At 42.8% G+C, this 12,773-nt stretch overlaps 1 protein-coding gene across 1 annotated transcript; it reads left to right on the top strand.

The window, feature by feature from the left end:
* The first annotated feature begins 1,676 nt into the window (after positions 1 to 1,676).
* bco1l (beta-carotene oxygenase 1, like) lies at positions 1,677 to 12,003 on the top strand. The gene is made up of 11 exons (XM_041978792.1): positions 1,677 to 1,806; positions 5,247 to 5,375; positions 5,461 to 5,590; positions 6,410 to 6,557; positions 6,642 to 6,789; positions 8,390 to 8,604; positions 10,127 to 10,393; positions 10,472 to 10,577; positions 10,654 to 10,748; positions 11,516 to 11,627; positions 11,727 to 12,003. Exons 1-11 carry the CDS (start codon positions 1,743 to 1,745, stop codon positions 11,879 to 11,881), a joined length of 1,569 nt encoding a protein of 522 aa, XP_041834726.1. The 5' UTR covers positions 1,677 to 1,742; the 3' UTR covers positions 11,882 to 12,003.
* Positions 12,004 to 12,773: the final 770 nt, after the last annotated feature.

Here is a 12,773-nt window from a genome sequence, read left to right as displayed (position 1 = left end):
TGATGTACATGATGATGAACATGATGGACATGATGATGAACATGATGATGGACATGATGGTAGACATGATGGACATGGTGATCGACAAGCTGAAGGACATGATGGACAAGATGATGGACATGATGATAAACATAAAGGACATGATGATGGACATAATGATAGACATGATGGACATGGTGATGGACAATATGAAGGACATGATGGACATGGTGATGGACAATATAAAGGACATGATGGACAAGATGAAGGACATGATGATGAACATGAAGGACATGATGATGGACATAATGATAGACATGATGGACATGATGACTGACATGACGTACATGATGATGAACATGATGGACATGGTGATGGACATGATGATGGACATGGTGATGGACAATATGAAGGACATGATGATGAACATTATAATGGACATGATGTGGAAATGATTATTATACTATAATCCTGTTGCTAGGCTACGATGTTTATTATTGTACATCCTGTCTGACTGTCAACTGTTTCTGCTCTTTGCAGGTTGGACAACTTTCTGATTCATGTCCCTTATTTTCTAGAGAGACCTTTTTCCAGGTTAGATATTTTATAAGGGTTTAAATCTGAGTCAGCAGCACCTGCAGTCTGATAGAATAATCAGACTCTGACTTATTGATTGTTCATTATGACCTTAAAGTTGGAAAATTCTCCTCCTGTTTTATTTTACTCATGTAAAAACTGATGGTAGATCGTCTGTTATCAACATTACAGACTTGGTGTGCATTTAGTTTCTCAGATAACACGATGCCAGAAGCATCTATACCATCCTGAACTGACAAGGGACCCATTGATACCAGATATGTCATGAGCTGGTCCCTGGGAAAGAGCTGGATGTCGATACAACATGGAGCTGTTTTTATAGCGAGGCCCGTGAAATCAAATGATTTGCTGTAATAACTATGAAGAATTTCTGATAGTAAATCTGTTGTCTTACATGAATTCTAGCGTGTTTCCTCCAGACAGGTTAGTTCAGGTGAGGCTCACCTCTTCTCTAAGAAGTTAAAAGAAGCTGCTCCTCCTTCATTTCCTGAAGACTTCACTGTCTGTCTCACTGGCTTCTCAATAAAGACATAAAAAATAAATGATATTTTATGGGAGTTTATCATCATAAAAATATGACAAATGTGATCAAAATTCTGTTTTCTGACTTCTTTTTTTAAACATAAAGTATTTTAAATTTCAATCCACCAAATAAAAAAACTGCTCTAGATTGTGGTAACATCTCAGTTATAGAACATAAAGGACAACTTTAAACTTTGAGTCAATAAAAGTCAATCAGTGCTATTTAACCACAGGGAGTTGCTAATTTCTCATTTAGATAAGAGATAACAGACCTGTGTCATAATGTTTCACCTCTTATCAGCTTTTTATTCATTCAAGTTAAAGTTCAAAGATTCATCCAGGAGCATGTTGTGATGACCCGAATTAAATAAAACCAACACTCATGTTGTGCAATTTGCATAAATGTACTGAAGTTTTTTTCTAGTTTAACTGCAGCCTAACTGAAGCTCAGACACACAGTCTTTCACAGCGATGAGCAGATTAAAGTTCACAGCAGCACCATTACATAACATAAAGTTACGTACACGCAGACAGGATCACGTAGCCTCGCGGAGGCTGCATAAAGCAAGCTGGCCTCAGCTGGAGCGTGCTCAGTCTGCAGCAGCAGGGGATTGTGGGAAAGCTGTGAGGGTCTTTGCAGAAACATGCAGTCTGTCATCTCAAGAAATGGAACGGAGACTCCAGAGCAGGTGAAGGCACAAGTGACAGGTGAGTTTTAGAGATGATCTATTAACTATTAACTTGATAAAAACCCAGAAAGAATCTCCACATGATTTTATATAGAGAAGAAATAGCACCAGCTGTTTGAATACCGCACTGTAAAAAGTGAAGGTAGGGAGAGCGGTTTGAAGTTGAAATGCCACATTTTCCAGCTCTTAGAGATAAGCTGGGAGTCATGGTCATTTCACTCTTTACCCTCTTCCTTCTCAGTTTGTGGTTGTTGTCGGGGCTAGAAAAGCTTATATGCAGATTTTTTTTTTAAAAAAAAAGGAAGTTTAAAAGGTCACTTTTTTGACCAACAGTAAACTTTGTTCAGTACTTTTAGTACAATTCAGGACAAAACACCATGACCTACATACAGTAAACTGAATAGTCTTTTAGGCAAAAAGTGATGCATTATTTCCATAAAACTAAGAATATTTTTTATTTGATGTTTTTCAAATTATTTTAATGATTCCATTATTATAATTTGAAATAAAAAAAAAAGTTATTTATGATTCCATGCTCACAGCAAGAAGGTCGCTGGTTCGAGTCTCGGCTGGGGGGAGGTTCGAACCTGGGGGAGGTGGCCTTTCTGTGTGGAGTTTGCATGTTCTCGCCGTGTATGCGGGTTCTCTGTGGCTTCCTCCCACGTCCAAAGACATGCATGTTAGGTTAATTGGTCACTCTAAATTCTCCCTAGAAGTGTGTGTGTGTGTGTGGTTGTTTGTTTCTCTGTGTTGGCCCTGCGATGGACTGGTGACCTGTCCAGGTGAACTTGCCTCTCACCTGCTAAAAATGCTGGGATAGGCTCCAGCTTACCATGATGGACTAAACGGTACAGAGAATGAATTGGAGCGGGAGATCGACAGGCAGATCGGTGCGGCGTCTGCAGTGATGTGGACTCTGCATCGGTCTGTTGTGGTGAAGAAGGAGCTGAGCCAAAAGGCAAAGCTCTTGATTTACCGGTCGATCTACCTCACCTATGGTCATGAGCTGTGGGTAGGGACCGAAAGAACAAGATCGCGAATACAAGCGGCCGAAATGAGTTTTCTCCGCAGGGTGGCCAGGCTCTCCCTTAGAGATAGGGTGAGAAGCTCGGTGATCCAGGAGGGTCTCAGAGTAGAGTCGCTGCTCCTCCACAAAGAGAGGAGCCAGATGAGGTGGCTCGGGCATCTGGTCAGGATGCCTCCTGGACGCCTCCCTGGTGAGGTTTTTCAGGCACATCCCACTGGGAGAAGGCCCCGGGGAAGACCCAGGACACGCTGGAGGGACTACATCTCTCGGCTGGCCTTGGAACACCTCAGGATCCCCCCGGATGAACTGGTGAATGTGGCCGTGGAGAGGGCAGTCTGGATTTCCCTACTCAGGCAGCTGCCCCCGCGACCCGACTCTGGATGAGCAGCAAAAAATAGATGGATGGATGGATGTACATTTTTAACATTCTGTGGGCTGTAATGTCCTTTATTGTTTAGCAAGTAGATGAGAAAATGAGTCAGGGAGACCTCAGGATTGAACCTGGGGCAGCTTCTTTGCCAGGTGAACTAAACATTGCACCCACAGCAACAACACAAGTTATTTTTATTATTTGTTTGTACAGCGTCCTTGGGTGCCCTGAAAGGCGCTTTAAATAAAATGTATTATTATTATTATTATTATTATTATTATTATTTTTGTCGTCTTTCCATCTGGTCTTTTTGCATCTGAAGTGCAGCTTCTTTAATGCTTTAGTAACCTCCATTGTTGCCTCCACTATCGGAGAAAACTCAGACTCGGAGAAAACTCAGACAGAAACAGCTAAACTTTCCTGCTTCCACCTCCAAACTGAACTCTGGAAGCAGAGGAGAGGTGACTCCTCCTGGTTGAAGCTGCAGCTAGCTTTAGGCTTAGCTCCTGTTCACCTTAACCAGCAGCTAGCTTCAGGGTTAGCGCCCTTCTCTTTACCCATCAGCTAGCAACAGCTAGCTTCAGGCTTAGCTCTGTTCACTTTACCCATCAGCTAGCAGCAGCTAGCTTCAGGCTTAGCTCCCTTCACTTTACCCAGCAGCTAGCAGCAGCTAGCTTCAGGGTTAGCACCCTTCACTTTGCCCATCAGCTAGCAGCAGCTAGCTTCAGGCTTAGCTCCCTTCACTTTACCCAGCAGCTAGCAGCAGCTAGCTTCAGGGTTAGCACCCTTCACTTTACCCATCAGCTAGCAGCAGCTAGCTTCAGGGTTAGCACCCTTCACTTTACCCATCAGCTAGCAGCAGCTAGCTTCAGGCTTAGCTCCCTTCACTTTACCCAGCAGCTAGCAGCAGCTAGCTTCAGGGTTAGCACCCTTCACTTTACCCATCAGCTAGCAGCAGCTAGCTTCAGGCTTAGCTCCCTTCACTTTACCCAGCAGCTAGCAGCAGCTAGCTTCAGGGTTAGCTTCCTTCATGTTACCCAGCAGTGGCGAAGCAGACGTAGGACTCTACTGGAACCAGCAGAGCTGTGTGCTGTTTATTGCTAAAGCTGGTAGCAAAACATTCAGAAAGTTTCTCTTTGCTAACTTCCTCAGCTCCGAGGTTCCCCCCTCCTCTGAGCTGTGCACCTCTGTCTCTCTCTCTCTCACTCTCTCTCTCTCTCCAGCTCTGCCATTATTAAAGGGGCCATGCTGTTCTTTTAAGTGCAAAGACATGGGGCTGCGAACGGCACCATGTCTTTGCATTTTGACGAATAACTCTTGCAGTCTGCTTTTTTATCAGTGTAATCTGTAATGTTATTACCTACCTCGCCTGACAGACAACCAACAATCAACCAAAGACAAATCCTTCAAATCTGGGAGGTCGATCCAGTCTGGGTTCTCTGTTTGTCCTCTTTGGAGCATGTTTAAACAAGTACATCCGCATCGTAGCTGGTTGGCTGAGCATTCATGTGGTTTAAGTGCAGGTGTATGTCTGATTGACGTGGACCGCATGGTGAAGCTTGAGTTATAAAAAATCTTTCCTGTAGAAGCCTATTTCTGCTCCCTTACTTACATAAATAGCCACGTCTGTTTCAAACATTGTCATACGTCGCTGTCCTCATACTTTATTCATGTTTTGCGTTGCCATGGTTGTTAATTTCTCCACTAGGGGGCAACGCTGAGTTCACCCCTGTGAGCTGACAGTCTTTATTCAAATGCTCGCACAACTTGTCAACCTTGTCTTTATTCTTCTTCTGCTTTTTTGTTCCCCTCCTGATCCTCTTCTTCTTCCCTGGTTTGTTTCTTTCGCTGGTTGCATGTCAGTTATTCTGCTCAACACTACCCCCATGATTTCCAGTGGTATTTCTCCATCTTGTGCATCAAGTGATGGACAGCTAAGCTCCCTGAAAACGGACCAATTTAAGGCGATGGATGAAACTGTCCGCCCGTCTGCGTATCCGTCTACTGCGTCCAGCATTAATGGGCCTTCAGGCTGGTTATAAGTGTGACCTCTGACCTGCAGGTTCAGTCCCAACTTGGCTGCAAGGCACTCTGCTGAGGAATGGACCAGGCCGTTTCTCTGTGGGCGACTCAGAGTACAAGCACTGGTTTGACGGCTTGTCGCTTATCCACAGTTTCACCTTCAGCAACGGTCAGACCAATGACTCATCAGATCACAGGTTATTGTGTTAGAAAAGATGATGTCACATGATTTACCAGCTGTCATGATGTTTCAGGTGAGGTGACTTACAGAAGCAAGTTTCTGAAGAGCAAAACCTACAAGAAAAACATCAAGGCCGACCGGATCATCGTATCCGAGTTTGGGACTATGATCTACCCTGATCCATGCAAAAATATCTTCTCCAGGTACTGTACCTCCAGGACATGTAGAAACCAGCTTCAGTCCGTCTGGAAGCAAAGAGAACCGCTGTCTGTGTGAGGCTGGATACATCAGTTTGTTCCAGAGCAACCTGAGAGACCTGTTTCAGTCCAAAATGAACAGACCTACATCCTCCATCCCTACAAAGTTGGGACTCTGTGTAAAACATAAATAAAAGCAGATCTCATCAGGTCATATTTTATCTGCAGTAGAAGATCACCAACACATCATGTGATGAAAATATATGAGCTAATAGTGAATCTGATGCAGCTACACCTCTGGAAAAAGTTGGAACAGGAGCAACAAAAGGCTGGAAAAGTAACATGACTGGTATAAAAGGAGCATTTCAGAGAGGCAGAGTCTCTCAGATGGAAAGATGGACAGAGGTTCATCAATCTGAGACAAACTGGATCTAAAACTGGAACAATTTCAGAAAAATGTTCCTAAATGTAAATTCTGAAGTCTTAGAGGATTCAGGTCATCCAGATCTGTTAACAACATTTAAGAGACACAGACGTGGGGTCTGTCTGGTATACATGAAGATGTTTTATTGCATGTAGAGTACATTTAGACCTGTTCAAGTCTGTGTAAACCTTCACAGAGAAATATTTCACTGCATTTAAAATAGGTTTATATCGTCCTGGGTCTTGAAAAGATTACTTTAGTCTGAATTTAACCATTTCATTTCAAGGCTAGAACGGCTGCAAGCAGATGATGTCGTGTGTGTTTTGGATTAATTATGGCTGTACTCACTCATGCTAGTGGAGCCACTAAAACTTCTATTTTCTTTAATAACCTCTCACCAGGGCATTCACTCACCTCTGCAACGCCATCCCTGACTTCACTGACAACAACTTGATCAACATAATTCGTTATGGTCAGGACTACTACGCCTCCTCAGAGATCAACTACATTAACCAGGTCGACCCGAACACGCTGGAAACTGTTGGCAGGGTGAGTTCTCATACGTCTGATTCTTACAATCGCATGGTGCAAATGAAGCTCGGTATGTAAGATAACGTTTCTGCTAACCTGCAGATCAACTACAGGAACCACATCGCTCTAAACTTAGCAACGGCTCACCCTCACTACGACAACGAGGGCAACACCTACAACATGGGAACAGCCATTATTGGCCTTGGCCGGCCGAAATACATCATCTTCAAAGTCCCAGCCGATGCCTCGGGTATGACCTGTTTCCTTCTTTATGATCCTCACGGTTCATCTGACTCGACTGTAATCACACATCACAACAACATGAGGGCTTTTCTGTAGGCAGCCTGGAAAAGGAAGCAGAGCAAAGCAAAAACCAAACTCCAGCTGGAAGCTGCAACGTTAACCTGCTAGTAGCGTCACCAGCTTCATTCAGTCTATTCCAGCTGTAGTTGTAAGAATTCTTTTGATCAGACAAATGTTTCGACTGGAACTTCTGGCTTCTTCAGAAAATGTCATCCGACGCGTCTTTATCAGCCCGGAGGCTGACAGAAACAGGTGAACCTAAAATCGGCCTTCTCAGACCACTGCGAAAGACAAAACCAGGTCATGTTCTGGGACAATCATCGGATCGGAGAGCAACATTCAAACGCTGGATCAAGGAAGCCATAGAAACACTTTGTCTTTCAAAAGAATTCTTACAACTAAAAGTTAACCTGTTAGGTTTGTAGAAACATAACGAGACTTGCAAGATGAGAATGAAGAAGAATGAAAGGAAGATGAAGAATCTTCCGGTTATGAAGCGCGGTGATGGAAATTTCATCAACATCGACTGGGAAAGCTCAGAAAGAAGTGTTAAAAATTTAGATTAAATCTTATCTGCTGAGTTACATAAACTTCTAAATTTATGCTTCAGCTCCAGAGGTCATTCCTGTCTGTAATTACCAGTTAGATAGGGTTTATGGATCCATAACGCAGCACTCTGATTGAGCTGTAAAAGATACTTGATGGCCTACAAAGAGTTTGGCAGCGTGACAGATGTCAACATGACCTGCAACATTTCTACTGCACCCACGCCCAGAGCAGCTGGAACCCTTTAAGGAAGCTGCTTCACGTCAACAGTCAAGACTCGTAGTGTAAAGCAAGAACGGCTTTTTTAGTCGACTCACAGCCACATTCAGACCCAGCCATTAGCCCTTCAGTCAGAAATTTAAAGCATGCATGAAAAAACACAAGAATTAGCACACATCAACACCTCCAGCTGATCTCATAGAATTACAATAACAACTTTACACGTGTCCAAACGTAAACACAAATGGTTCCGTTTGGTTATTGATCACTTTTACTTCTACATGATTTAAACAAGTTTAAAACTGAGCAGGTCTTGATATTTCAGTTTTTTTCAGGTGGATGAACAGAGTTTGTTGGGTCATTGTTTAGTCATCATTCTTATGGCTGAATTTATTTTTGTTTATTGTTGTCGTATTGTCTCACACACACACACACACACACACACATGAAGGAACAGTTCAGTGTGCAATGATGACTGATTTAAAACTTGACTTCTTTTTTTTCTATTGTTTTCAGGGACTAATATTAAAAATATGAGCTTATTTTGAATTTAATGGCACACGGTCTAATTGTCTGTATATAAGTGGAAATTTCCCACCCGTGAACCTTGAACGAGCCCTGCAGCCAAAATCTAAAAACAGACGACTCAAATTTAGTACTTTGTAAAACATGTAAAGTTTACAGGTTGCCTAACTTTGATTATTTTTAAGTTGTTTAATTATAAAGCTAAAATCTGTGTAACTGACCTGGACATCAAACTTTTCTGTGTCTTTCAGATAAAGATGGTGAAAAGCCGGCGCTCAGGAAAGTGCAGCAGGTCTGTTCGATTCCTTTCCGCTCCTCTTTGTTCCCGAGCTACTTCCACAGCTTCGGCATGACCGAGAACTACATCGTGTTCGTGGAGCAGTCCTTCAAACTGGATGTCGTCAAACTGGCAACCGCATATTTTAGAGGGGTCAGCTGGGGCAGCTGCTTAAAGTTTGACAAGGATGATAATGTAAGTCCTCCAACGTTCCTCTTAAAAGGCAATAAGCAAACTTAAAGAAAGGGTTAGGGTGATGTTAGGAACTTGTGGGGTTCCTCAGGGTTTATATCGCAGCCCATTATTGTTTAGGGTCATTTTAACGTGAACAAAAATAATTTATTGTTATTCAAACTTACACCAGAACTAGCCTGCTCGGGGGCAGGCTAACGTTTAGCTTAGCTTAGCTGTGTCTCAAAGGTCTGATACAGACTCCCTAAAGAAAGTTCTACCTGGTAGAAAAGCTGTGCCCCCGTCACTCATTCTGGTATAAATATTATCACATCACTACTTTGTCTGGAATAATCAATAAATCTGTCAAAACTACACAAGTACTGACATTAAATTAAATGAAAATTTATTTATTTATTTATTTGAGCGGGACAGTGCATGCCAATGAACAGACAGGCTTATATAGCATGAATGTAAACATACCAGATTATAGCAAAATGCTAATTTCCATCCGGAAAAGGAACATGGTATTCATTAAAATAGTTAATACCTTATTAAAGCCCCTCCCCAGGTTCAGGAACCCCGACCTCCACTGCCTCTGGTTGGCTAACAGTAAAACTGGGATCAGCTGAGCCCCGTCCATACAGGCCGAGGGAGTTTAAAGAGAGAGAAAGAGAAAGCTGATCTAAAGAGATGGACGGAGAAAGATATAGATAGATAGAGACAGGGTTCCTTTTTGGTTACCATGGCTTGGCCTTTAATTGATGACCCTCAGAGGGCGCACGCTTCATTCAAAGCTCATTCAGGCCACCAGACCCACGGTTTTCAGGGGGAGGACCACCAGTAGCAGTGGTCTCTAACAGTACAACATATTTACACCTTTAGAACAAACATTTCTTCAAAGATTCCTCCCACTGAGACATGTTCTGGTTCTTTATTTCCACCTGCTGCAGGTTCGCTTTGCTGGTAAGATGCTGCTGTTGAGACGTAATCATGAACACTTCTTCCTGGAAGATTATGGTTCCCCACCATCCTTCCAGTTGTTAATAATGGTTGGACAGTTCTGAAACCAGTTTAGTAGTTTCTGCTTCTCCTTAGATGTTTTCTCTGCTTGATGCCAACGATCTGAGCCTTCTGGAACAGACCAACAGACTTCCACGACCACGGATGTGTCTTTCCACATGGTGGTTTAAGACACGAGAAGCTGCTCATTGCGTCAGTTGGAGTTAAATAACTTGTTGTAGATGAAAGATGACCACCCCGCAGGAATCATCCAATAGGAAGCTCCTACCTGTTTGCCTAGTTAAATCCAGGTGTAGACTTTTTTTGGTCAGGTGTAAATGGATGAAAAAGTTTTTCTGAATCCGGCTGAAATAAGTACTTAACGTCACATATTACAAAGATGTCACCAGACATCCTGCTTCCAGACAAGAAACCCAAACTGAACTGACTTACACTGCTTTTAAACATGTGCCACGTTAATCTGCTGAATGCTAGTAGTGGTAGTTGTATAATCACATCCAGATTTTTTTTTCTTTCTTTTCAGACATTTTTTCATCTCATCAACAAAAAGACAGGAAAGGAAATTTCCACCCGTTTCTATAGCGACGCTCTGGTGGTTTTCCACCACATCAATGCCTATGAGGATGACGGCCACGTGGTGTTTGACATGATCACCTATGAGGACAGCAAACTGTACGAAATGTTCTACCTCCAGAATATTAAGCAGGAAACCAACAGCTTCATCCAGAACCACAAGGAATTCTCTCTGCCAGTTTGCCAGAGATTGGTTCTGCCGCTCAATGCCCACAACGTACGACTTTAAAGACATGGACTCAACCAGGCATACTTTATCTTCCACCTCATCATCTCATGACTTGTGTATTCCCAGGAATCTCCCAGAGGAATGAACCTTGTGACTCTGACGGACACGACAGCGAAGGCAGTGATGCAGGAGGACGGATCGGTCTACTGCCAGCCCGACCATCTCTTCAAAGGTTTGTCATACAGTCGTCTGACATTCAAGAAGAACTGTTCAATCTTCCAGATCTAAGGAGTCTGGCTTGTCCACAGGGATGGAGCTGCCTGGGATCAACTACAACTTCAACACGAGGAAGTACAGATACTTCTACGGCTCCAGGCTGGAGTGGTCTCCTCATCCCAACAAGGTGAATGCAACACCATGAGGCTAACTAGCATCAGCAACATGACTGGTATAACAGGAGCATTTCAGAGAGGCGGAGTCTCTCAGATGGAAAGATGGACAGAGGTTCACCAGTCTGAGACAAACTATGTCTAAACATTGTAGAACAAATTCAGAAAACCGCCATCTCAGGGAACTTTATACATGATCAGCTCGAGCCAAAGTATTCAAGCCAACATTAATTCAATTCAATTCAATTCAAACTTTATTTGTATAGCCCTTTTCATACATTATCATGCAATACAAAGTGCTTTACAATGTAAAAACATATATTAAAAATGTAAGAGTAGAATAACACAAATGCTATCTACTTTACATTTTGAATCACACACATTCACACACGCACACACACACACACACACACACACACACACACACACACACACCCAAGCGCGCAAACACACAACACAAACAGATGATGCCACTCTTCTTTCATAGAATTAAAACTATTCCTTCTAGTTCCTGTCTCTTTAACTGAAACGGTTTAAGAACAAAGTTTGAGAGAGAGATCTAAAAGACAAGATAAAAGACGAGACAAGATTAGCCAGTATTAGCATGCTAACACACCACACGTTACTCATTAAGCAACAACAATCAAGTTATCTTCATCCCATGAGGAACACAAACAAATTTCAATCCACCAAATAGTTACTGAAATATTTCTGTCTGAATGAAACTGACTCCACCCCCTGGAGTCACCCCATGGCTCAGACTTTTCCTCTCGTCCACCAGATTGCCAAGGTAGACATCGTCACCAGAACCCACATCCAGTGGCATCAGGAGAACTGCTACCCCTCAGAGCCGGTGTTTGTCGCCTCTCCAGGGGCAGTGGAGGAGGATGATGGTGAGGGCCTCGCCTCCAAACCACACAGACATATATCTGGGTATAGAGGACAGTCTCTTCTCCAGGTCTGACTGGTTGGTTTTTGTTTTATGTCTTTAGGAGTCATCTTGTCATCTATCGTTTCTCCGGATCCTGAGATTTCTCCGTTCATGCTCATCCTCAACGCCAAAACTTTTGAGGAGATTGCCCGAGCCTCCATCCCCGTCCCCGTCCACATTGACCTTCACGGACTCTTCATTCCTGCTGCCGTTTAACCACAGAAACACCAGCTGGATTAGTTATTTATACTCGTTTTAAACGCTTTTTATTTTAAATTTTTTGAAGATGTTCTTTTAAAGATGCCGAAGATGATGACCGAAAAATTAACTTCACTTGACATTTTTAGTTGATTCTTAACCTTTTAAGAGATGTATTAAGGAGATTAACTAAGTTTAACTGTAGATGATCCTTTAGCATCAATATTGCCATCACATCGCCGCTAAAAGGTTAATGGACTGTACTTATACAGCACTTTTCTGGACATGTTGACCACTCAAAGCACTTTAACACTACATGTCACCTTCACCCATTCACGCACACACTCGCACAGCACTATTACTATACACTAAGGCCCTGATCTATTAACGCTTTGCGTGTACTAAAACAGGTGCAGACGGCTTTGCTCCGCTAAAATCGGCCCAAGCTTATCTATCAAAGCCGCAAACATGGAACTGCGTCAGTTATCCTGGCAAAACTGCGCCGCTCTCCACTTTGCGTTTCTGAAGCTACTGCATATGCATTATGGGCGTTCCGGCCAGAAAGTGCACATTAGTGGGAGGAGACTATGCAAATAAATCTGGTTTGCGCAGCAGTGGGATTCATGTAGCCCGCAAATAGTTTGCGGTGTTTATGTTTGCTCTAAAAATAGCGTTTCTGAAAAGCAGGTGCTAATTGGCACAACAGTATACGCGCAATGGCTGCAGTAATAATTTTAAGGAGGAGGCACAGACACCATGAAAGGCGACTAAGATAATGCATTTTTTTCTATTATATTAATATATTTAGAATGCCAGAGAAGAGGATTGTGGAGACGATCCAGCGTTGCAATATTAGAATTGCTGGATAAGTTTAAAGACTTTATCATGCCTGTCTTTTATTATTATTATT

The sequence above is a fragment of the Melanotaenia boesemani genome, chromosome 24 (genome assembly GCF_017639745.1).
Source record: "Melanotaenia boesemani isolate fMelBoe1 chromosome 24, fMelBoe1.pri, whole genome shotgun sequence".
NCBI classification, from domain to species: domain Eukaryota; kingdom Metazoa; phylum Chordata; class Actinopteri; order Atheriniformes; family Melanotaeniidae; genus Melanotaenia; species Melanotaenia boesemani.
Note: the sequence above shows the minus strand (reverse complement) of the source record. Positions and strands in the feature narration are given on the sequence as shown.